The sequence below is a fragment of the Thunnus albacares genome, chromosome 8, assembly GCF_914725855.1.
Source record: "Thunnus albacares chromosome 8, fThuAlb1.1, whole genome shotgun sequence".
Lineage (NCBI taxonomy): Eukaryota > Metazoa > Chordata > Actinopteri > Scombriformes > Scombridae > Thunnus > Thunnus albacares.
This window is the reverse complement of record NC_058113.1, coordinates 14770993-14796437: the sequence shown is the minus strand read 5'-3', so window position 1 is coordinate 14796437 and position 25445 is coordinate 14770993. Positions and strand designations below refer to the sequence as shown.

Genomic DNA, 25445 nt, shown 5'->3' with positions numbered 1-25445 from the left:
TGAACAAAAGGAAAATAAATCTCTAACATGACCACCATTTCTTTATTACAGCTGCTGTCTCAGCTCTTTAAACCCAAACACATCTCCAGTTTTTTCAGCATAACTGAGGCAGACATCTTGGACAACTTTGAGTTTCCCTCTATTGTAATTCCTATTAAACTGTGCTCATGCTTAAGCTATTGTCACACTAGTTATGATGATTCACAAGAGCTTTTTTACCATAGAAAAATGCCAGGCACCTTTTCCAAACATGTTAAATTATTCATTCATTGTAATAATACCAAGGAAAGACAGAATGGAAACAGATGTTGCAAGTAATTGTATTTCAACCGCTGCAAAGAATTGCAGTAGCCTTTTTGTCAGGTTAGGTGTAACACATGTCATCGTTGATGTCCCAACTTCCTACAACAAACTGATGTCAGCATTTGTGGTATTTTCACTTCTTTGCCATCCAAAGCTGTGCTGTTTGGTGTGAGCCAACAAGGTCACTTAGAGTGAAGAGCAGAACTTTTTAAATTATAATAATAATATAGTTGTAGTAGAGCTACTGAAAAATAGAATTGAATATGTCCTAATTTAGACTATGCTCTTCAGTTTAACAAATAAAAATGTCACATATTTTATATAATATAAGAAATACTTTATTAATCCATAGGGAAATTTAAGTGTCACAACAGCACTGTCACACAACAATAGAATAAAAATAGAATAAAATAGTTGAATAGTAAAATAGAAAAGGTTATCATTATATATTGTGCAGTAATTATGGTTTATAATAAAATGAGAGTAGTGATACTAGATAAAATAGTTATTATCCATTTGCAATGATTATATACATAGCACAGAGGGTAATAATTTTGTGTTTAATATTATATCATTTAATAACGTTGATTTTTGCTATAAACTGCTACGTTGTAGTCCTATTAAATATAAATAAACTGTTAAATAACTTTTTAAATCCTTATCTTCTAGGTTATTCTAGCCATCTCAACCCATCTTGGTTAGGTTGGTTCGTTTTGTATTACTATAGTGGTGACTGGTCATATGACAGATTGAACCCGTTCATCTTATTTTTGTTGCACCTGCAGTATTATTGCCTATGAAGAGCCTTAAGAATATTGCAGTCCTAGTTTTTGGCGCTTTAGTCTACAATTTTTGACTACTGCGGACGAGTATACGTCGCAGACAAGTTATCTTTAAACGGTTTCTCAGGAGCCGCCGCTGTTTGACGGGCGGCGCTGTGTGTTTAAACAAGCGCCTCCCGTGCTGTGGTCTGTTGTCTGCCGTCAGAGGAGCAGTTAGCGGAACAGCAGCAGCAGCGGACGGATCAGATTCAGCGTCAGTTGGCAGCCTGACACCGAGATTTGTTACTAGATTTTATGTTAATGTGAAAGGAAAGGTAAGCTTTTTGTTACCGCCGACAGCGAGTGTAGCTATAATAATGTCAGCAGGAAAGCTAACACTGATTTTTTAAAGACGTTAACGGTAAGTTAACGCGAGTAGGTTAGCTAAGCAAGACGTTGGGTTAGCTGTTAGCTGGCTTGTTAGACGGAAACGGATTTGTCGTGGATTAGCTAAAAAGGTTAACGGTGCAGCGCAACAAAAATGAGCATAACTGCGAGGAGACAAAAGAGAAATCGTTGCTTTTAAAACGGCACAGACCCGAATAGCTAGCATTGTCGCATCTAGCTTGACCTAACGTCAGTCTTATTACATTTAACATATTCAATTTAGCGATTAGTCACGGTTAGCTGATAGTTAGCAGCGTTAGCGAGTCATTTCCTTTATGAATTAACCAGCTAGAGAAAAGGATTAGCCTCGTTTGTAACAACCAGGCTGCGGACTGCGTGTTTTCCAAAAGAAATCATTGCTTCCCACAAATGATGTAGAGCTTCCCGTAGCCTCTTAGGGATATAAATGTTTGTGTAACATATTATGTAACGGTACGACATGTGCTCATGTTGTTATTTTTGTTGGTACCAAGAAAAGTCTGGCGAGGTTGTTCCTGGCATGTTGAGGGGCAAATGAGTTTGATAGGTGAGCGAATCAGTCAATAACGAACAGCTGTTCAGGCCCAACGCCCAAGATCGTTCAGGTCATAATGTTCAATATGCAGGAGAGGAAACAAAGCAATTTGTTCAGTGGACATCGTCTCTGATTCGCCATAAAAGTCAAACAGACACTTTCAGTAGTCTCCTTCTCAACTGAATATTGAGAATAGGTTTTTCAGATTTTCACTTATTTGCTAAAGTGACTGAGAGGTAAAGTTAACTTATCTACAGTGAGATATTTCAAGAATTTGGCCAGTGATGATGTTGTAAAATTGGTGTGATTTAAAATAAACATTAAATTGTCCTCTGGTTGTGTCTGATTTTTTCTCTCTCTCTCTCCTCATCTCTATCAGGTGACATTGTCTTGTATGGAATGAAAACCTCACAGAGATATATCGACTCCAAACCAGCGGGTAAGTTGACACACGCTCATCAAAATGCATTAATTTCTGTGTCAGCTCAGCATGTGTTGATAATACTCCTCTGTTGCCATTGTCCTGTTTCACAAATGTACATTAGCTCGGTTTGCTGACATGGAGTGGCAGACACCAGCTGTGTCAGAGAAGTTCCAAAGTCGCTTTGGCCGTCGGCCTGGAACATCGGACAGTGGGGACACTGGACTTGGCACCTCAGCATCTGACAGCGCAGAAGGTGACTCTTGGTTGTTCTTCCTTCCTGTAGTGTGTATTATGCAACAGTATTTTGAAGTCTGTCTGTCAGTGACGGAGCTCTAGATTGCACTCAAACAGCCTGAGTTATGTGCTTTGATGGTGGCTGATTTAAAAAAAAAAAAAAAAAAAAAAAAAAAAAAAAAAAAAAAAGTATAACAGTCTGCTGCATACATGCAATTTACAAGATATCGGCGTTTTATAACACGACTGTGCTTTTAAATCAGTTTTTAAGTCGTCTTGAAAGTTGAGAACAGTCGTATAATGAATAATGTGGTGAAAAGCTATGCATGGCCCTCAGACTCAACCCCCTTTTCTGTGCTGAGACTGGAAAGATGTTTTCTTCATGTTCATGTTGTTTCTTGGGCTATTTATAGAGTGAAATAAATGTTCATGATCCACTGTGGGTGCTCGGGAGATTTGCAGAGGTAGATTAAAGTCCCAGTCAAAAATGCCCCAAGGCTCTGCTGTGCCGCTCTTGTGATTAGTCTAATTGGGAGGATTGGATGTTGGGATACCAGGACTGGACAGTGAGATGGAAACTGGACTCTTGCCTGTGGTGTGAAATGTCACATTCAAAGAATTTTGTGAGTTAGAGTGTGCATGTGTGTATGTTCTGTACTCAGAATAAAAGAAATGCAGTATTAGAAAGGTTCAATGTCGAGGTTGAGATGAATGAACTCTTGTGTAACAGGACATTACAAAATAATGACTGCAGAATCATCAGAAGTGAATCAGGACTGCAGGGTTTGTGCTACACAAAGGTGGTATTTGTGGCAGGGCTGCCATTTGAGAATTCATTTTCATGGATACAATTCATAACCAGAAAGACATAAAGCGGGTCTAAGGAACAAAAACCACTGACTGTTAGTAGTTGAGAAAACTTGTCTTGCAGCTCTAATGATGCCTTCGTCTCATATTGTCTTTTGGCAGCTGTTAAACATGGTAGTGGATCTGTAATAGTATGGGCAAGGATCTCATGGGTGTCAGTAGTTTCCATAACCATCCGCGCCAGTTGCATATCAGCAGTGGAATATGAGCCATTTTGTAGGACCATGTACAGATGAATTTATGTGTGTTCTGGTGCTTTCCTGATCACTGCGAGGAATTAAACAACCTCTGCTTACCTCCCACCATCCAGATCTAAACGTCTCTAAACCTTAAAGGGAGTATTAAGGCTGATTTACAGTAGACCGCTCAACACTTCTGATAAGTGTCGCTCGACAGAAATAGTGTATTTTCGACAGAAAAAAGTATTGCTCGACACTTTCCTTTCATGTCCTGCACCTGGAGAATTTTGTTATGTCATGGACGCTGTCATATTTTGTTGTGCAGTGTGATTGGGTATTGTTACCACGTCGCCAAGGAAATGGTAGTTTTCACTTAAATTTCTTGTTGATGTTTTGGTCTGTAACTTTTGATAACTTGTAACATTCTTGTTTAATTAGTTATGGTCCGAACGATATAATGTAACTAAACAAGCCAACTGGAGGATAGTGTCTGGTTACCATGGAGATGACTGAAACCTTTTGCTGAAGCATACATTGGAAACGTCTTGCAACTCTTTAATTTGCATCTACAAAAGGCAAATCAGCCTTTTGCAGATGCATATCTTTTACGTCCTCCACACAACGGAATTTGCTTCTTCTTGAGGTGTGAAGCTTTATCTTTCAATCCCTGAACACACCGATTCAGCTCAGGGCTTATAAGACAACATTCCTAGGAGGACTGAAGCTGCATTCAAACAAAAATGGTGGTTCAGTTCCTTACTGGATACCTAATTTTCATTAATTGTTATGTTAGCTCAATTTAGTTGTGATCTCTGGATATGTTACCATCGTAGCTGTCGTCTCCATGTAGGAATGAATGTAACGGCTTCTTACCGGCCTCAGTTTCTTTGTCACAACTGTTGAGCACGCTACTGGCACTGGGACAGCTTTTCCTGGCACTTCAACTGACAGCAGTGCCTAGCAACGTGACAATTAACCCCAAATTTAGCCACAATAATGACCTGTTGTAGATACCACTGAGTAACATACTGAGAATGTGAATTAAATGGTTTTAGAAATACCAAACTTCTTTTAAAAAAACAAGAAGTTTTTTAAAATTAAGTTGCTCGGTCTTAATCAAAATATTCAGTTTTACGGCTTTAGGTAACTGTCTTTATGATATACTTTGGAAAGGCAGGAATGTCTGTTGAGCAAACATCTAGCAGAGTAGTTTAGACTTGTTCAAGTCATGAATCAGGGAGCCCGGAGGGCTCTTTTATAATGGAGGTTTTATCTTCCTGAAAACTTGGTGTCATTTCCTTTTTAATATTCTTGCCTTTTAAATACTAATTATTATTTTTCGCTGTGATTTTAAAAAAAGTTTCTTGTTTAATGAAGTTGTGGTTTAAACTTGAGCAGGGATAATAATATGCCATTCACTCTTTGACTGTGGATGTACACGTGTGTGATGTGTGTTTCAGTGGGAGGAGGCAAGGTGCTTAAATAAGCGGCACCCACAGATCACCCTGTAACTTGAGAGGTGGGCTATAAATACCCCTAACCTTTCCTGTGTATGCCTGTTTGTATGTGTTTGCTCTGAGCTTGGTACAGGCTGGTTTGGCTGTTCGAGGACAATACGGCTTTTTGGGCACAGGGCCTGGCTGCTGCGCTGCTGTCAGTCTTAGCTTCAGAGGTCGATTCCGTGCCGCCCAGAAATGCAGACGACGGACTTCTGTTTTGATTTAAAGTATTCTGCAGCTCAGCTCACCCCAGTTCAGCTTTAGAAAAAATGCCACAGCTAATAACATGTTTGTTGCCTTCTACTGACTGCCTGGTTTCCAGACTTCAACAGGTCTCTCAGGTTTGTAATGCTGTTGAAATCAGAGTTATGTAACTTGTGGAGATGGCTGTTGGTTGGTTGCAGTGGTCTTGCTGTTTTTTTTTCCTGCAGTGTGTGGTGAGCATAATGTGATCTCTGAGGTTTCCAAGTGAGGACATTTTTATGCATGTTTTATAGAGTGCACTGGGTGTAAACTCGAGTAATCCGAGGATGCTTCTCTGTGTGGAGTTTGGGCCAAGTAAAAAGGAAGACCCTTTAGTCAGCACTTCTATTGTTACTGAATTTTCCAGTGAATTCTGCTTGTCTTGCATGTACACACAGCGACATGGCAGCCAATACAAGTTTTTATTAAACACTGTACAACAAAACACCTTTTTTTTATTAATGTTGTAATACAGAGATTTGATTCTGCACATTAGCTTAAGTCTATATTTAAGCCTATTCCCTCGGTCGAGTCAGTGAGAGACAGTTAATTCTTTCCGTGGTGACACCTCATCAACAAAGTAGGCCACCCATAAACCCTGCTGCATCAACTTTACATCACCAACTGAAAATAGAGGAAATGGCCCGCAGTAGTGCTCTAGATATTCTGCACTGATTTAAGGAGGTACGTCTGTACAGTTGTATGCAGAAGTTTGGCCACCCCTTAACAAATAACATATTTTGGTGATTTTTTTTTTCTTTTTAATTGAAAAGATTTAAACTCAGCCTTTCTAGGATATGGAAAAAAACATATTTTCTGCCCACAATGCAGGGGAAGGCTACAGTCCCCTGACTTAAGCATGACTGAAAATCTGTGGGTAGATCTTAAAAGAGCTGTGCATGCAAGACAGCCCAACAATATTGCAGAACTATAAGCTTTTTGCAATGAAGAATGGGAGAAAATCCCAAATACAAGAATTGAAAGACATTTATCTGGCTACAAAAAGCTGTGATATCTGCCAGAGGAGGTGTTGCTAAGTACTGACTATGTAGGGTGCCCAAACCTTTGCAAATGCCACAATAATATTTTTAATTATTTATTATTTTTTCAATGTTTGTCGTAAAAAGTAACTATGCCTTAATGTTCCCCCATGTTTTCCAGGCTGTGTTTACATATTTTCAATTTAAAAATCACCAAAATATGTTATTTGTCAGTGAGAGAATAAGACTTATAATATATTTGCTAATTATTCTTTTGTTTGTTTACTCTTTGAAGATTTCTGCAGTTCCAGCAGCAGCCCCTCTTTCCAACCCATTCGCAGTCAGATTCCTATACCCACTGCACATGTCATGCCATCCACGGCCGGAGCCCCGGCCTCTAAGCCCCAGGTGTCTGTCCAGGAGGACTCCCAGTCCTCAGTCGAGGGTCACAGGTCTTCCTCTGGCTCTAGAACTCCGAGCGGCTCCACCTCCAAGTCTTCCTCCCTCTCCAAATCAGCTTCTTCGCCCAACTTGGATGCTCAGGCTGGTGTGGGAAGCGACCCTGTGGGGCCAAAACCAGACTGCCTGAGCCGCTACCGAAGCCTCGTCAATGGGCTGGACCACTCACTTTTCCCCACAGATCACACACGAGTGGACGAAGGCCAGAGGTTTGACACTCCCGCTGTGGAACCCACGCTAAATCAGTCAGCCCTGTTGGGGGGGTTATGCCCTGATGTTAGACTCCGATTACAAACAGGGATTAGAGACACCGCAGACTGTGTGTCTGAGGCCTACAGGGGAGCCATGGAGCACAGCTATAAGGTTCTGCCTGAAGCTAGGCCGGGTGTCTCCGGCATAGCAGAGCCCTCCAGCCAGAGGGTTAGTCAGCCTGGTGGAGCCGGATCGGCCAGCGTTTATGCAAGCCCTCTCAGCCTGCAGACACAGGCTCTGCTGAGGGAGCACGCAGGCTCCAAGGGTTATGAGCCACTGCGGCAGGACAGATGTAGTGAACTTTCCAGCTGGCAGCAACAACAGCAACATAAGCAGCAATTGGAGAGTTTACGCCTGCAAGTGGAACAAATGCAGGTAAGATTTCATTCTTAAACAAGAAGTCAGCCACTCTAGTTGTAAATAAACACAAACCTAGGACTGTCGAGGGTTTTTAAAATTGGCTTGATAACTGTCACAGCTCTTTTTAGACCGCCGTAGGGTAGGCACTGATGTCACCCTTTCAAGCAGTACCACAGCTGGGTGGCAAAACAAATGTCGTCATGGCTGCTATGAATAGGGCGAGGAAAACAAAATAGTACTTTGGCAAAGTAAAGGCCGTCAGAGTAGACATGTGGGACAGTCGGGGGGTTTTGGACATTCAAATAGGGCCAGAAATTAGGTTCCTGACACATAGCTCAACATCAGAAAAATAATGTTACACTTGACTTAACAAAGCCTGAAGGCACACAGGCGTCTTGTCCTATTTTAAAGGATTTGTCAAAACCAATCAGCCAAAAAAATCACAAGAACTTCAAAGGATATTATGTTGTCTGTCAGGTTCATAAAAGTAGATTCTATTGGATGTTTAATTCAGAAAATTGTTTGCTTTGTTAACATTAACAGCTTCTCATGTCACTGCTTCCATTTTGTAGTCTGCAAGAAATCAAAATGGTAAAAATCTGCTGCACAACAGCACTTTCAGGATTTTTTAAAAATGTTTTTTCCCCCCTATTAGAGTGAATGATGGCAGATGTTGACCGTTGAGTGTTTGCCACTCGACAGCAACTGTCGCCTTTTCCACATACTGTGTGCTGACACATTAATGTACACTTTATCACTTAAACACTGGTTTTTAAAACTATTTACATATTTGAGATACTTAAACTGGGCAGAATATTCAAAGCAAAATACGACTGGGCTCATGGAGTTTTTACTGTATGAAGAAATTGTTTCTTTGTGATTTGAGTTCAGCATTTATTATTTCATTCATGGTGCTAGATTTATTCTTCAGGGCAGCAGAACACACTGACACCAGTGTCTTCAGCGTGTGTGTTGGATGAAAGACTTTAAACAGTCATTGAGATGATATTACATATTAATCTAAAGAGATGAGCATTACTTCATACTCCTCAAGTTTTGTGTCTCTTTTGTGATGGCCATTTGAAATTAACTATCTTGTTATGGACAAAAAGTATGTTAATGTTTACATTTGTGTTGTTGTCAACAGCTGTATTGTGTGTATTATACACCATCTATATTGTGCTAAGATAAGGTGGATGGCTGTCATCCTTCCAGACAGTTAATGTATAATCAAGGTCAAAATTGTGCATCTGCAAATCTTCACATCCGTCATCTCCATCGCGTATTTCCATTACATGATGCAGCTTTAACTGTCACATGTTTGTGTCTCTTTGTCTCAGTTAATGAGTGCTGGAGTGGGTCAGTATCCATCTTTGTACCCGACGCCTGTGCACACAGAGTCTGGCAAGTGGGACGCTCTGGTCAAAGCCAGTGAGAGTCTGCTAAAGGAGAAGGAGCTTATTATTGAGCGGCAAGTGTTTTATAATAGTTTTATGACTCATGTTGGGAGGGTTGGTGATCTTTGTCACCTTTTTTTATAACATTAAAATGTTTGATACCTTGTGATAAAATATGTATATAAATCTTTCTCACAACCGTGGGGGCTCTGCAGGCTATGTTTCTGTACACATTGTTGACTGTTTTGTGGTTCTGGTCTTGGTGCAGACAAAAGCAACATATGAACCACTTGGAGCAGCGTCTGAGGGAAAGCGAGCTGCAAGTCCATGGAGCCCTCCTGAGCAGAGGGGCCTCTTATGGGGACATGTGTATGCTCCGACTACAGGTTAGTGCAAAAACAACCGAAAACCTTTTGTTAATACAACCATCATCTGTGCAAACAATCTACCCCGAAGAACATTATTGAAACCTCAGTATCACATGATGACATTACAGGAAGCTCAGCGGGAGAACGCCTTCCTGCGGGCGCAGTTTGCCGAGCGCACCGACTGCGTTGCCCTGGAAAAAGCAGAGGCAGAGCACAGGCTGGGGGCGGTTGAGGCCGAGACACGCCGACTAACCGACAGCCTGAAAGAGACCTGTGAGAGACACGCAGAGGAGATGAAAAAACAGGAAGAGAGGGTGTGTGTGATTGCCTAACACGTCTTCCTAACGTATGATGTTGCACTGAGCAGTTTAAATGACGTCTGCTTTTCAATGTTGACTTTGCTTCTATTTTAGTGGCATTTATTGGCTGAAACCTGCATTAACATTTCTGCACTTTGTTCATGTTTGTCATGAATAGAAGATGTTTAAAACCTGTAAAATTTGTAAGTTAGATTTTGCATGTTGGCTTTAACTAGTTCACTTATTTTCATTAAGAAAGAAGAAGCTTTTACTCTGAGGCCAACATGTGATTGTGTTTATAGGAACAGTTGGTCATATGTTCTCACCTCGAGACTCAGTCTGTTACAAGGAAAGTGTAACACCTAGTACTTGTTATATTTGGAGCATATTATCCCACTTACCACAATGTCCTATTTGTGCAGATCCGTAGTCGAGACAAGCACATCAGCAACCTTAAGAAGAAGTGTCAGAAGGAGTCGGAGCTGAAGAGAGAGAACCAGCAGCGTATTGAGACTCTGGAGCGTTATCTAGCTGACCTGCCCACCTTGGAGGACTACCAGAGCCAGAACAAGCAGGTTAGGATAGTGGGGGTTTGTTTTCCACTTAGGACAGCGTGTATAAATCATGATCAGTGTTAAACATGGACATGTTTTTTTTTGGGTTTTTTTTTTTTTGCATCAGCTTCTGGAGGCCGAGCAGCAAGCAGCTCAGCTACAAGACAAAGTAAGAGAGTTGGAGGTCTGTCTAGAGGCGACGCGCTCACAGCTACGGGAAAAGGACACACAGCTGGAGGAGCAGAAACGCAGGGAGAGAGACTTGCTGACCACCATTACAGAGTATGCACACACACACACACAGGCTGTATAAACCACAACACATTCTCAGTCGGTGTGGTAATTATCTACACTCTGTTTACAGAGACAGTAATAACTCTGTGTAATGTGTGTTGTGTGTTTATTATATTTGTCTTCATCAGCATGCAGCAGCGGGTGCAGCAGGGCCTCGAGGATGGAGCCCGACTGCCAACCCTTGATATCGAGAAGCTCAGAGTAGAGAACTGTGCTTTGAGAGAGGAGCAGCAGAAACTGAAAAAGGTCTTTTTGTTATTCATGTTTTTCTGTTTTATGTAAAAATAAAATAAAACCAACAATACCCATCCTCCAGTTAGAATGCAACTTTTGAAATGAAATGAAAACTTTTGAAGTTTGATCTGATTCAGTGAGTTTAGAGGAAGTTTGTTTTCAGTTTTAATTACAGAGAAGTGCTCATTTCCTAGAAAGTCGGTTACTGTACATTGTGGTTAAAGTGTGTATTAGCAAACTGTTTATCAAAGTATAGCGCACTTTTCCTCTTTTATTAGTAATATTGGTTAATCTGGTTTGAGTGCAGCTGCTCTTTTAATGTCTTCTTTAATTCTTTAATGTTTGCCGTGCCTGCTGCGCTGCTGTGTGTTTCACCTGCAAAGCAAACACTTCCAGTTACACAAGGAGAAGAAAGATGATGTAATTTGATATTAAAATAAAAGGAATTGGAGTTCATTAAACAGAAGTGATCAGCAGGCATCAGTTTAGCTTTGGAAACTTTACTCTGTGACTGACTGTAGGCAAAAAAGTATAAATTTGGAGCTGTGGGATTGTGTAGTTTAACAGTTGTTATCCAAGCACATGCTGAGTGCAGTTAGATTAATAAATTGCACCTCACACAACAACACTTCATTGTGTCGTTGCGTTATGTCAAAGCAGGAAGTGACGCTCTTGTCTTTTCTTTGCAGGTTATTGAGAAGCAACACCGGATGATGGAACAGCTCGGCTCCCAGATTCAGGTATTTATCTCTTTACAATGAGTGTAAACAGCTGTGTGGATCCTGTTGTGTTACATCTGAGCATCATTAATTGTCTTTTCAGACTTTGGAGGAGCAGATATCTCAGGAAGATAGCAGCTCTCAGGCTCTGAGAGAGGAGGTGATGGCCAAAGAACAGAACGTGTCAGAGCTCCGCACAGCCATGAAGGAGGTGAGATATGGACAAATCCCCCCAAAACATGTATCCTGTTGCTCAATTTGAGGAGCAACAGCTGTGAGTATTTTTTATGTAGCCTGACTCTTCCATTGGCTAATGTTGGTGCTGAACGCTGTGTTCCAGCTTTCAGCCCAGAACCAAGAACTGATGGAGCAGAATCTGACCCTGCAGGAGCAGATAAGCAATCCAGAGCAGAGGAGCACTAACCAGGCTTCCTCTGCCTTACAGCCAGCCGGAGCTCTTCTGACACAGAGGCTTCACGTGGAGATCGCGTCTTGCCTCAGTGACCTGCGCTCCCTGTGCAGCATTCTGACCCAGAGAGCCCAGGGACAAGACCCCAACCTCTCCCTGCTGCTGGGCCTCACATGTAAGAGAAAAAACTCCTTTTCTTGTTGGTTAAAAAAAAAACTGTAATAAATGTCTACTAACAAAAGTGATAAATAGTTTCAGAAAACGATTAGCGCTGTAAAAAGTTTGGGTGGTGAGAACTTTACAACACGAATCAGCGTCATGTTTTGTTTCTCCAGCCCCTCCACCAGTGGCAGGACAGGACGAGGACTGGATGAGTCCAGAGGTGCTGCAGAAGAAGCTGGTCGAAGCTCAGCAGCTCCGTCGAGATGTCGAGGAATTACGTAACGTAATACTGGATCGGTACGCGCAGGACATGGGAGAAAACTGCATCACTCAATAACCTCGCCACCCAGACAACGGAAGGAATTTGCGTGTAAGCCCCAGTTTCTCCTCAGAAGCATCTAAAACGGGCTCGTCTGTCATGCCTAGTTGCTGAATGTCAGGAAGAGGACTGGATTTTTAATTTTCTTAAAACGAGGACAGAGGAAAGCCCAAATGACTGACTGAACGTTGACTCTCAAGTCTGCCTGTAGCTCAGAAACCACCCCCACCCCTCGCCCCCGCCCGTGAGTTCATCTATTTCAGTCCAAGGGCTAACAGAAAATAACTTATCTCTAATACTTGATCCTTAAGCATTGTGTGTGTGTGTGTGTTTTTTTTAATAATGATGACACAATGCTGTCATTTACCAAACAGTCTTATACTTTTTTTTTCCTCCCTAGTCTAGTGGTTAACTATTTGTGTCGAAGTCCCACAAATATAATTTATTTAACTCTTTGATTTCCCTCTTGAGGGAAATGATCCAACAAGTGGTTGACAATCAACTGAAGATATTTTAATCTGTGCTTTTAAGTGAACTCACAAGGAAATGTTACTAACATGCCATTATTTAAAATGGCGGACGCTGTAACATCAGACTCTCCTGTGAAATATAACAACTGAAGGATTTGATACCAAACCAGCGCTCTCACACCACCAGGCCTACAACTGTTTTATTACCAAAGAAGCTGTGGTCGAGGCAGTCGTGCAAGTCTGCGAACGTCTGTTGAGCGCTTTTGTCCTGAATGAAACACCGACACGTGCCTTTTTTCTGTCATGTTTGCAACCACAATGCTAATTTCATGTTAGACCAACCACAAAGGGCTGTTTGCAGCTGACTCTTCCAATATGACCTTTTTCTCCCAGCGTGTCAACCAGTAGGATAGTCAATACATTCCCTGACTCTGAATGTAGCAGATAACTTCGGGCCGCATCACAGAGGGCCCCTCCTCCCCCCTCCCCTTTCAGTGTTTTGTTCCCGGTAGATAGATGAAGTTAATTAAAACTCGTTAGTCTGTGTGATCTATGTAGACGAATAACTTCACAGCATACTGTACATTTCAGGTCGATGACAGCTGACTCACATTCGCCAGAGCGGTTAAGTGTTTGATAAATGTATGACCGAGAAACAGTATTGATCTTCAGTATTATTTATTTGTTTCTTTTTTTGTTTGTATTGACAGCTCAGTGTGAAAGCGTTCTGGGTCCTCATGTGTTTTCTGTAATAATGTGCTAATGTGTTTGAGCAACCACAGTGTGTAAAGGTCCCATGAAGTGGCGTTCAAGATCGTGATTCTTCTCCTTTTGGTTTGATGTATTTAATAGGATGTTTAGGGGGGTTTAACATGTTTTAATCCCAAATGGTGGTGATGATGATGATGATGATGATGATGGAGGGGTTGGCTGGATCACCCCCAAAATCACAGATCACATTGTATCGGATGGATTTTTGCCCTGAGTGCAGACTAAGCCATTTAAAAACTTGACACTTTACAAGGAGAGAAAAGGAATTTTAATATAAAAATATGCAACAATTAACTTTTTTTGTGTGTGTGACAGACTTTAAGAGATCAATACATCCAGGGACACACAAGCCTTTTTTTTTTTTTTCTTTTTACATTTCATGGGACCTTTAAACTTCAAGTAGCACAAGATTTCTCTTTGGAAAGTCAGGCTCCGCATGCCTTAACATCTCAAATGTTTTGCAAAAGGGAAAAGATGTTTATATTTTCATACTTTTGTCCTTGTTTGTATTTGCATATTTTAGAAATAAAGATTTTCAACATTTTCTTTGGTTTTAATTTCTTTCCAAATTCAAGTTGATTTCATTTAACTTTAACTACAATATTTCCATTTCTCAGACTCTGTAACTCAGCATGAAGACGTCGATTGAACAAAATGCCTCACAGGTCAAGCAATATATATATATATATTTTTTTACAGATTTATTTATTTAGAGACATTGAATGTTGCCTTTTTTCGCAGCAGCAAAGTGGCATCAGTCGTGAGTCCACACGACTGGAGCGTCTGGCTGTCGTCATCGTAGTGGCACTTTGGGTACGCACTGATGATGTCATAGTCAGGGAGACCACCTCCTCTGTAGAGAAATAATCACAAACAAAAAGTGTTGCATGACTGTAAAGACAGAAACAATAAGAAAGATATCTCAGTGAGGATGTGAGCTCACCTGTTTTTGTCCAGATATTTCCGCAGGTGGCCGATTGTTTCCGAGAAGCACATTTTCAATATGTAAGTATGATTCCCGTCTTCTGACCTCACCTTGAGCGTGATGACATCACGGGCAGACGAAGGCCGGTCAGAGGTGAACGTGTGCAGCCTGTGACAGATGACGAGATCACATCTGAAGACGTCAAAGTGACACTAACGAGGTTTATTGATTGTTAAACCAAGCTGGTGTTTATAAAGTGACAGATATGAGTTAACACTTCACTCAGGATAATGTAGTATGATACATTATTACATTAATAGCAGCCATATTACATGTGTGGTAACCCAGATGGCCTATAAATCAAACACTGGTCTGAGACTCTTTTAGGAGGCTGCAGATATGAGTCCTAGATCCTGTCGCTGGCTGTCCGTGTTGACCTGCCCTATTTTTCAGACCAGTGCGTACAGTAATCTCCACAGTCTTGACAATCAGCCGCTGTGGTCGAGTCAGGATTTTAATCAGTCTTCACATCATGTCGCGTGTTCTTAAATCCTTTAATGTTAGAAAATGATGTTTGACATCATCATACAGTATATTTTGTGTCTGGATGGACTGTTTGATGCTCGCACTGCATTAAATATTAAATCCCAGATGCAATATTTTTAAGGATGAACCTTTACTTCAAAAGGAAATATGTTAAGCAGCATTTACTACATAATTTCTAGGATTTTAACATAATTTTTTACTTTATTTGGTATCATTTAAAAACATCAGAATATTCACTAAAAATGTTTAATGTTTTTGTAGGTTTAAACATGAGTCTGTATCCCCACTGGTGAATCAATTATTAGAATGTTTATCTGAATTTAAAAGGTTAAATCTGATTTTTTATTGAAGATTAATGGTATTTAAATAAAATATGGCTTTATGATTACAATAATGGACGATATAATTCTGGATACCTCTCCTTCATTTCCTGCAGTGCTGGTGTGTCTACAAGGATCACTGAGTTGCTGCTCCGAGCATCAGATGAATTCTGGGAAAATGAATTGTTAGACAACGAGTGTATTATATGTTCAGCACATGTTCAGACAGGAGTTAATTAATGAGGTGGATCTTCTCTGCTGTTTACCTGCATGGTCGTCCTCACTGATACCCTGATATCAATCACTCGACTGGGCTTCACCACCATGCTTAACTTACCTGTGAGCCAGAAATTGGTTGATAAAGGATTTCCGTCACAGATTAAATTTTTTGGGAGTGACAGAATGATGTTTACAGGACAAACCAGGTAATTGAGAGCTGACAGCTTTCCCTTCACCAGGAAAACGATCCCACGGCAGCCTGAAGATAAATTCCTCATCTCGCTTGTCATGAACCTTAAGAAAAAAAGTTTCACGTTTACTCATTAGCACATCATTAGCACAAAGACACACATAAACGCACAGACACACACCTCAAAAGGGACACCATCTGGAAATCTTTCTTGCAGCTCAGACGGAAAATACCCGTCCATCAGATCCTGCATGCACCGCTGCAAAGACAGAGACGATTTGAACAACCAATTTAGATCCTAGTTTAAGGAGTTATACTATTTCCTGCACGGTTTTAATAAGCTAACCTGGGTACTGAGCTCCTCATAAGAGCGGAAAGGACCATCAAACATGACGATACCGTTTCTGTAAAGCTTCAGTTGGACCGGATCCTTTTTGGCCAGCTGTGCACCCGTAGCTGTCGACTGTACGAAAAACTCTCCCTCCCCTGCAAGGATATTCAGCTCCTTGATCCTCTGCTGGACGAGGTCAAAATTCATGTGGAAGGTCCTGACCCCAGAGGTGCCTGCAACAGGAAGGAGTCGTTTTAGTATCCCAGCTACATGTTTTTAGTAAAGTTCAAGGCCTTAAAGATGACAGCAGATGGAAACTACCTGGCTGCTCACACTCAGCTGCGTCACTGGCCTCCCCGTCTCCCACCCAGATCAAACCGTAGTCATTTAAAAAGCTCTGCAAGGAGAGAGAACAGCAAAATTCAGGTGGGGCTAATCACAATATAAAAACATAAATTAGATGTCTCAATAAAGGAGAAGTTCACAAGTTTTTCAAGTCTGCCCTAAAACAACAATCAGGTGCCAAAATGAACACTGACACATGTTTTTCTTGCTGTTATCTTTCCTCCTGTTCATACTGACCATTTAGAGATCCCTTTTGTGCAAAAATGTGTTCAAAAGTTTATTTGAAGATAAAATGAAGCTTCAGCCGTCCAAATTAGTCAAATCAAGTCAAGTTATTTACATATATTTCAAAATTGCAGCATTTTTGGTGCTAAATTCCCTCTTTCTGTTATAATCCTTGAACTGGCTGAGCAGGAAAAGAGGGATTTTTTTACTAAAAAGACTGTAAATGTGAAAATAATCTACTTTATTTGACTGTCAGATTGTCTTCAAATAAACTTTTAAATACATTTTTGCACAAAAGGAGGACTGTGGGTTCCCCCATCAAAACAACTTACCTCCATCTCATACACTTGATTTTGCAGTTGCTGACACCTTCTTTGAAGATCATCTCTGCAGCTCACATCATGGGTGCTCCCTATATCCACAGACAGGCACAATTCAGCCAAAATACAACCCTTGTATCTAGAAATTCAAACTGTATTATGTTGTAGGTGATTACCTGATTCTTTCAGAGCCCTCAGTTTCTCCTCCAAGACTGAAATCCGTTTGTTCTTCAGAAGAAAGAAGAAAATAAAAACTGGGGGGTTTGACACATTTCGAGGATGTCAAAGATGCTGTTCACCTTGAGGAGGTGCGAGCTCACCTTACGCTCGATCTCCTGCTCTTGGCTCCTCACTTTTTTCTCCAGCAGGGTCAGACGCTTCATCATGGCAGACATAAGCTCGAAGTCGCTCACTGGGGCACCTGATGGTGTAACAGCATCCATTATATTCTTGGTACAACCTTCTGATAAGTTCTGTAAAGGTAACTCCTTTATAAAGGCTTTATAAACATCAATTAATGGTTAATAAATAATTTATAAGCCATTAATTGGGGTTGCCAGATTGTGAAAATCCCTCCTTTCTATACCACTATAACATTTGCTTTATCTAATTCTATTTTGACTAATGATTTAATGACTTCAGACCTAATGACTTATCAGAAAGTGTGAAACATTTAACCCTTTATGTTTAATGATTAATATACTGTATACTGATTCATATATACTTATAAATGATTATGAATCATTAATAAAAAGTTAAATGTCTCACATTTTCATCAAAGTCATCACGCCGGCAGTTATGTTTAATAAGTCATTAATGACTTGAGCAAATGTTATGGTGGCATAGAAAGGAAATTATGCTTACAAATGGCTTATAAATGATTTATAAAGTTAGAAGCATTAGTAGATGATTTATCAACCATTAATAATACTTATAAATCCTTCATAAAGGGGCTGGTGCCTCATCAGAAAGTGGTGCTGTATTCTTAAAGAATGTACACGGTGGTGGTGAAGAAATGTGATAAAACCTTTCTTTGCTGAGACTTTTGACTTTGAGGTGGAGGCAGCATCACTGGGCTGAGTGTGAGAGGTCAGAGGAGGATTTGGATCAGAGGAGTCATCATCATTATCAACCAACGCTGCTTGAAATTCTGGGAAAAAACAGAAAAATGTGAAAAAGGAAGTCAAAGAAGGAGAATATATATATATATACATGGATATTTAAAAATAAAAGTTTTAGTTTTATTACAGGATTCAACTGGCAGCCTACCTGTTACCAGATTCCTCCTGAAAGGTACTTTCTTTCTGCCCCTGTAGGTCAAAAACAATTTAGCTTTCTGTGTGAATGTTTCCTTTTTTTCACAGCTGTACAGTAAAGTCATAGTCCTGCTGTAGTCTTTGTAACCCACCACTGCTCATCCTGAGAGCCCTGCAGCGGGGTGCGCCTTGTTTTCTTCAGCATGGACAGAGGTGAACTCATGGCTTCAGTTTTGGCCTTTCAGAGGGATTTCCCGTGTTTGTTGTTTGGAGTCTGTTTCCATTGGCAACACGCAGCAGGCGGCTGATATGTTGTGGAATGAGGCAGCTGCGTGGTTCCTGTTTTATCTGCAGGAGGTCGCTGTTTCTCTGAATCACTCTCTCACACACACTCACACACACTTAGTATGTGTAAACCTGCCCTGTATCTGCTCTGGTGTCTGCTCACTGGTTTTGGTGATCAATAAAAGCGTTACAATCAGAGTTTATCAAAAAAAAGACCTTTTACAGGTCCAAATGATGAATAATGAGGGGACTCATGGGGTTTTATTGTATTTGATATCATATTTATGTGCATACATGCACTGAGTCTAAATGAGTATCTCCATGCTTTCATGATGTGTGGGTCAGTCACGCTGCAGCCACTAGTCGGCCCGCTGCAGCCGCTGCAGCCGCTGTAAGGAATAAGCGGGCAGAGAGGATGCTGAGGCCTGCCAGCCTCACAACACATCCATCATTTACCCGGGCCGACTAGGCTGTTCCGGGCTATGGCGGCGCCGATAGCACATTTCGACGACGAGTGGCCGCATTTGGGTGGTTTCAGCATGGTTTCAGACCAGCTCCTCCCGCAGAAAGGCCGTGTAGCCGCCGCGGGGGAAGCGGCAGCTCCGCAGCTCCTCCTGGGTAATGATGATGATGATGATGATCTCCCCGAGCTGCACGACAGCAGTCTCTCCCCGGGGGAAACCGGTGCCTTTAGGTCCATGGAGGACCTGGTGAACGATTTCGACGAGAAGTTGTCCGCTTGCTTTCGAAATTTTGACGCCAAGACGGAAAGCATCGCCCCCGTGAGTGAGATCACCGAGGACTCACTGCTGGAGAGAGACGAGTGAGTGCTGATGTTTGTGGCCTGTTGTTGTTTATGTGTCATACACGATGTGAGGATGTGGAGGCGGTCTAACACTCATAGAAAAGCATCTTATCTGGAGTAGGACATTTAATTCAACTGCTCGTTCCCTATATGAGAAAATCCATCATTTGTTAGAAAAGGATGCATTTAGGATGTGATAACGAGAAAAGCTACACTGACAGCTACACTGCTACAGCATGTTCAGTCAAGCCAATACAACTCACAACACAACACAGGTCAGCTTTAATCCACTGTAATAACACACAATGGAAATATAAGTTCTTTACAGATGAAACCTTAACAGGTGCTCTGATATCGGTATAATATCGGTATCTGCCCCTAAATGGCTTCTTAAAACCGATATTAGTCGATTTTAAAAAGTACTATTTCTACTGCCGATATTTTTATATTATTATTTTTTATATTAGATTATATATTATTATGTAGAGCTGTCAATTATTGTCCACTCTTTTAGTATATTTTCAAGCAAAAGCACAAATATTTGATGGTTCTGGCTCCTCAACTATGAGGATTTTTTTTATCATTGTAAACTGAATTTTTGGGGTTTTGACTGCTGTTTGGATGAAACAACAGTTTGTAACAATTTGAAGACGTCATCTTGAGCTCTGGGAAATTGTGATGAGCAATTTTGAGCAGGTTAATTCCATTTTGACATTTCGTAGACAATTAGTTCATCGCTTAATGGAGAAAATAGGCAGATTAATCAATACTGTGCAGCTTTAATATTATTTTAATGCAGTATTGCCCGACCGTATTCAGTATGTTGTCTTTGTTAGTATCAACAGACAGATGAGAGACTTTTCTGATATTTTCATTGTTTGAAAAACAACATTTCTATTCCAAAGTCATTTAAAATGTTAAGTTGACAAAAAGTTTCAGAATGAAAAAAGAAACATGAGTTCAGTTCCAAAAGAAGGCAGCATCCTGTAGCTTTGGGCTTTGATAGGCTTCAGTGTTGGAGATTATAGGACTGTGTCATATTTAACGTCCACGCCAAAACTATTAGATCTGATTCTGATTCATTTGTGGATCTGACTTCTAAAACTATTTCTGTGGTATCTTGTCTCTTGCCAGATCCTTGGCTACAAATACAGGTTCAGAAAAGATAGATTTGGTTGGTAATGATGATAAATGTGTCAGTATAATCGTGTATTTAAAACTGAAACATTGTTTGACAAGACTTCCTCTTGTTTCCTCACAGGATCTGGAACACTTTAACCAGTAACTACGGGCGAGTGATGCCTGTGGATTGGAAACAGTCTCGAACACGAGCCCTACACGTCCCCACGTTCAACCTGGAGGAGAAACCAGTGAGTGATCCCACCCCTCCCATCCCCCCCTGTCCCACTTTCTCTTCAACCCCAGCCGCCCTCCACCTCCCTTTCCAAATCTCTCCTCCGTTCATCTCACAAATCTCAAATATTCATTGTGCCAGGGTTTAGCGCTTTGATTAAATTCCCTCCCCCTGTTCTGTTCCTGCCTGGCTAGAGAAAGAGTGATGTCACGGCGGAGCTGTCGGACGATGAGGAGCTGAGGGAGCAGCTGGACATGCACTCCATCATCGTCTCCTGTCTCGCCGAGGAGCCCCTTTTCACCGCAGAGCAGGTAAGATGCACAAAAACCAAACTACAGCAGTGTTTGTTCCCACATGCAGCTACAGAATGTCAATCTTAAAAACGCAGAGCAGCAGCTTAACAAAGCTAAAATGTTTCACACACAGATTTAATAACTTATCCTCACTGGGATGTTTTTGAGTGTATCTGATGTGTGTGTGTGTGTGTGTACCGATGCTCTGTGTAGGTTATCGAGGAGATCGAGGAGATGATGCAGGACTCTCCTGACATGGAGGCAGAGCAGAATCCCTCTCAGTCGGACCTCTCGATGCTCTCCCTGGACGTCCAGCACTCTAACACCAACCCTTTCTTTGAAGACAGTGAGTGTGTGACAGACAGGACTCATGGTGGGACGAATAATCAGATATATATATTGATACATTCTCTCGCAGTATGTTATCAACACAAAAACACCGGTACAACACTATCAGTGCTTTGCCACCAATTTTTGCTATTTTTACTTTGTTTTGATGGTTAATTTTACATCCCAATTTTGCAAGTTAAGTCAGAAATGCAACTAATGATTATTTTCTTTATTAACTGTTCAGTCCATAAAATGTCAGATAATAGTGAAGATTGTCCGTTAGAATTTCACACGGCTGGAGGTGAAGTCTTCAAATACCTTTTTTTGTCCGACCAACAGTCAAAAACCCAAAGATATTCAGTGTGTAGCAAGTATTGGGTGTTTCATTGCACATATCGTGCTTTTTGGGATTTTCTGTTATGATGCCGGTTGTCTATGTTAAACATGGTCAAAGTTCCAAAACTTGAGGTGAATGTATGTAAAATGCTCCCTAAAAGTCAAACGCCAGAGTTTCAGCATCAGATAACTGTGTGTTTTTGTGTGTCTGTGGTGCAGGGGTTAGGACCCTAAACGTTGCTGAGCTGAACGAGCGTCTGGAGGAGACGGAGACGGCCATCAGGAGGTTCTCGGAGGAGCTGGTGCAGCAGCTGGCTCTCAGGGATGAGCTGGACTTTGAGAAAGAGGTGAAGAACAGCTTCATCTCGGCTCTCATCGATGTACAAAACCGGCAGAAGGAGCACCGGGAGCTGCTGAAGAAGAAGAAGAAGCTGAAAGGGGGAGGCGGGACATCGCAGGGTCTCGCGGAGAAGACGCTCGGATCAGTGAGAGCTTTATTCATACTGTCGTGTTTGAAATATTAGCAGCCTGATTAGGACTGTTGTTGTAGATTTCTCTTTTATCATCTCTTGAAATGTCAGTGATATTACTCTGATCATGTGATATCTTAAGATCTTTTTTTTTTCCACTGTTCCTCTGCTAACTGATCTGTCAGTATATTCCTGGGTCTTTTCTTATCTTTGGTCACCTCTCGTCTTACGTTTCTCTGCTTTCCTTCCTTCCTTCTCAGCGGTTCAGCATGGAGGGACTCTCCTCTGTCATTCAAAACAGCTTTCGGCAAACTTTTGGGAGCGGGTGCAGTGAAAGACAGGTTGCTTCTTATTTCTCTCTTGGCAGCTTTACTTTATTCTTGTATTTTCTTTCTTAATAATCTCTGTCCCTTTATTAGGAGCATCGTCGCTCTTCTTTTCATAACAACTAACCAAATCTACTATTACATTGAAGAACAAGTCAAGTTGCATGTTTTGTTTTTCCCTGACTGTTATAATTGCATTTTGCCTTTTTAATTTCTCTCTCACTGTTTTCTGATGGTAAACAGTATTTGACCACTGTCATCCCTTACGAGAAAAAAGGACATCCTCCATCGATAGAGGACCTCCAGATCCTGACCAAAAGTAAGTTTCTTCATCTGCGTTGTCAAGTTTGATTTCTTGTGGCCGAGCCATCGCCACTGACCGCTCTTCTCTGTCTTCTCTCTATCTGCCGCCTTTCAGTTCTACAAGCTATGAGAGACGACAGCGACAAGGTGCCCAGTCTCTTAACAGACTATATTCTCAAAGGTGAGTTTTCCTTCTTCTCACACTGCGGAAGCAGGTGACGTGATATGTTGGCTGCATTGTAAGATGTGTGTCACAGAAACCGAGAATGATCAATGACTGATCAATAGTGGCTGTACTGATGACGTACAGTAAAATGAAAGGACCACATCAGTGGTTTTGCATGTTACAGCTCATTTACCACAAATCATATATGTTACTTTTGACAATTCTCATTGCATATCGTAGTAATTTAGATGCATTTGCTACCTCCCAGGCAGCCATTGATTTCAATTCAATATAAAATCTTGGGTAAAATAATCTTGCAGAGTCTTGTCTTTGCCTTTATTTTTTGGTCACGTTGCTGTACTTTGCTGTCGCTTGGTATTGAATTTGTGAACAAGCACTGCTGTAAAAACAGTCCATGTTGATGCATTCAAAGACACAACAATTTGTAAAAAATTTGACTGTTGCCTGCGATAAAGTTTTGCATTCACAAGTTATATTGTTGGAAAATCAAATGTGGGTGACAAACAAATTTTATGCATATTTGGATAGTGTGAAAATCATAATGTAAATGGGATAGTTTGGAGTTGAGGTGTCAGATGTTACCAGATAGGTCAATAAATATTTAAATGCATCAACAGAAAGTGTTTCCTTGTATTACCATGCAGCAGTAAGTAAACTTTGACAAAAAAACACCCACATCAAGCAAGTTTGAACTGCAAGTGTGAGGAAATCAGGCTAAAATGGTGCCAAATACTTGTACATTTAACAACCTGTATGGTCCTTCAGTGTCTCCTCACTCTTGTCTTTTGTTTTCTTTCACATGCACCGTTTCCATTTCTCTTTCTTACTCTACTTCGTATGTTCTACTCTGCCTAATTTATTGCTGCCTTACACTCGCTAGCTCTGGTGTGAGCGACGGATGGAGAGGTTTGTGACACGTTCACGTGTGATGTGCACCGTCCTGATGGGAGGGCGCCCCCTTTCTGTCAGTGAACTGTAGTGCAGTTTGACCCTGATGCTCTCCTTTTCACTTCTCCCATTTCCCCAAACAGTGACACAGTGACTGGCTGCAGCATGGTTGATTCCTGTTCATGTCTAGTCTCACTGACACACTTAAATTAGAGCTCTGTTTAACCTGCAGTTTTCATTTAAGACACTGTTGTATAATTATTAGTTTATATAGCTCTTGTTTCTAATTTCCTGCAAGTATTTATCCCTCAAATCATCAAAACATACATTTGAAATAAGTTTGTAATGATGATTTTCAAACATCGAGCAGTCTTACAGCTGTTTTTTCCTTTTGTTTTTCCTCCTTTGTCTCCCTCTATGTAATTTGCACCTGCAGTGTGACCCAGTGCTGAAGCCTCATCCATCAGTCACAACTCTGCTAATATTCATCTCTGCTGTTATTACAGTGCTTTGCCCAACGTAGACCAGAGGGAGCGTGCTGAACACTCAGGAGAGGCCTCAGGTAGTTCATCATGGAGAGAAGATGAAGAGGACTCATTGCATTTTTTTTTTTTTGCAAACACATGAAGCACACTTAATTTATTCCTGCATGTTTTTACCTCAGGATGTGTCTTTTATTGTATTCTGTTCTTCATTTTGTTGTATTTATTTTATTTATTCTGGACCTTGTGTGTTCCTGTGAATTTTTTGACATCTTTTCAGTGTTTTTGTCTTTCATTGTGAAAGAGTGTCCTAAAAATGTTAAATTATATAGGTGATATACCCAGGTGGATATACCAGCATACTGTAGGAGCTGCACTGTTTGTAAAATACTGAGCTATGCTTTGTGTGTTAGCAAAACTACAATACAAAGGGCTTTGTATTTATCTGAAGTGCTTCCTATCCACTGAGCAAAGAACAATTGTGCACAAAGCACATCAGGCTCCCGACTGATTGTACTTGTATTATGAACACAGCAGCTGCAGTAACAGATGGTTATAAAGAGAGTTTTAAAGCAACAAGACTGTAAAATATTAACAGAAGAGAAAGATAAGATTTGGAAAGAAGTGGTAGCAAGAAACAAAATACATTTACATAGAAAAATACCCAAAAATAACAAACAAACTAGTTAGTTACCTTCAACCAGTGTGAACCATCACATCATTCAACACAGACTTTCAAGTAGCTGCAGACAAAGTTTGCTCTCCTGTCATCATCTCTGCAGTAAACTACATGCACACATCATTATTCTGTGGAAGATGTAAGTATTGATGGCCACTGTGATGTTGTCTCGGCTGGAACAGTTTTGCACTGACAGTTCTAAACTAACTAACTATGCATTTGAGTGAATATTGAATCGCGACCCGTGCACTGTCTGTACTTTTGCGGCGCCGACTGGAGCTCTGAATCAGAGGCTCGAGCGTCAGCGAAACACCATGAATGGGAATTCTTACTCTGTATGTATTTCTGTATACAAGCTGCCTTTGCCTTTGCCTGAACTTTTGTACATTATAAATGACTTTATTTTCAATGAATGTCATCTTACTAGACTATTTACAGTACCTGCTTCATTGCTAATTTATTCTGTAAATATTTGATTTCAAATATATTGTTGAAACCATATCCTCCTTGTT

At 40.9% G+C, this 25445-nt stretch overlaps 3 protein-coding genes across 12 annotated transcripts; 2 read left to right on the top strand and 1 right to left on the bottom strand.

The window, feature by feature from the left end:
* The first annotated feature begins 1277 nt into the window (after positions 1–1277).
* Positions 1278–14062, top strand: cep85 (centrosomal protein 85). Of its 6 annotated transcripts, none has more exons than XM_044358323.1 (14): positions 1278–1399; positions 2405–2464; positions 2571–2702; positions 6747–7537; positions 8863–8993; positions 9188–9305; positions 9416–9601; positions 10009–10161; positions 10268–10422; positions 10563–10680; positions 11358–11408; positions 11491–11598; positions 11728–11971; positions 12132–14062. In XM_044358323.1, exons 2-14 carry the CDS (start codon positions 2425–2427, stop codon positions 12293–12295), a joined length of 2391 nt encoding a protein of 796 aa, XP_044214258.1. In that variant the 5' UTR covers positions 1278–1399; positions 2405–2424; the 3' UTR covers positions 12296–14062. The 6 variants fall into 6 exon arrangements, with proteins under 6 accessions (XP_044214258.1, XP_044214259.1, XP_044214260.1 ...); XM_044358324.1 differs by lacking the exon at positions 1278–1399 and adding an exon at positions 1466–1485; XM_044358325.1 differs by lacking the exon at positions 1278–1399 and adding an exon at positions 2010–2037 and having other exon boundaries at positions 11833–11971.
* On the bottom strand, positions 13729–18433 carry ubxn11 (UBX domain protein 11). 3 transcript variants are annotated; one of them, XM_044358328.1, is made up of 14 exons: positions 18348–18433; positions 18209–18249; positions 17967–18089; positions 17260–17360; positions 17116–17167; positions 16952–17031; positions 16371–16446; positions 16065–16282; positions 15900–15977; positions 15732–15822; positions 15576–15646; positions 15406–15479; positions 14462–14611; positions 13729–14371 (listed from the first exon to the last, which is right to left on the bottom strand). In XM_044358328.1, exons 1-14 carry the CDS (start codon positions 18416–18418, stop codon positions 14224–14226), a joined length of 1374 nt encoding a protein of 457 aa, XP_044214263.1. In that variant the 5' UTR covers positions 18419–18433; the 3' UTR covers positions 13729–14223. The 3 variants fall into 3 exon arrangements, with proteins under 3 accessions (XP_044214263.1, XP_044214264.1, XP_044214265.1); XM_044358329.1 differs by having other exon boundaries at positions 17967–18080; XM_044358330.1 differs by having other exon boundaries at positions 17967–18077.
* Positions 18434–18807: 374 nt separating this feature from the next.
* On the top strand, positions 18808–25434 carry fez2a (fasciculation and elongation protein zeta 2a). 3 transcript variants are annotated; one of them, XM_044358332.1, is made up of 9 exons: positions 18962–19303; positions 20547–20655; positions 20834–20950; positions 21146–21278; positions 21818–22083; positions 22329–22409; positions 22638–22713; positions 22813–22878; positions 24279–25434. In XM_044358332.1, the coding sequence occupies exons 1-9, from the start codon at positions 18963–18965 to the stop codon at positions 24293–24295; spliced, it is 1206 nt and encodes a 401-aa protein (XP_044214267.1). In that variant the 5' UTR covers position 18962; the 3' UTR covers positions 24296–25434. The 3 variants fall into 3 exon arrangements, with proteins under 3 accessions (XP_044214269.1, XP_044214267.1, XP_044214268.1); XM_044358333.1 differs by lacking the exon at positions 24279–25434 and adding an exon at positions 23765–24269; XM_044358334.1 differs by lacking the exon at positions 22329–22409 and having other exon boundaries at positions 18808–19303.
* The last annotated feature ends 11 nt before the right edge of the window (positions 25435–25445 follow it).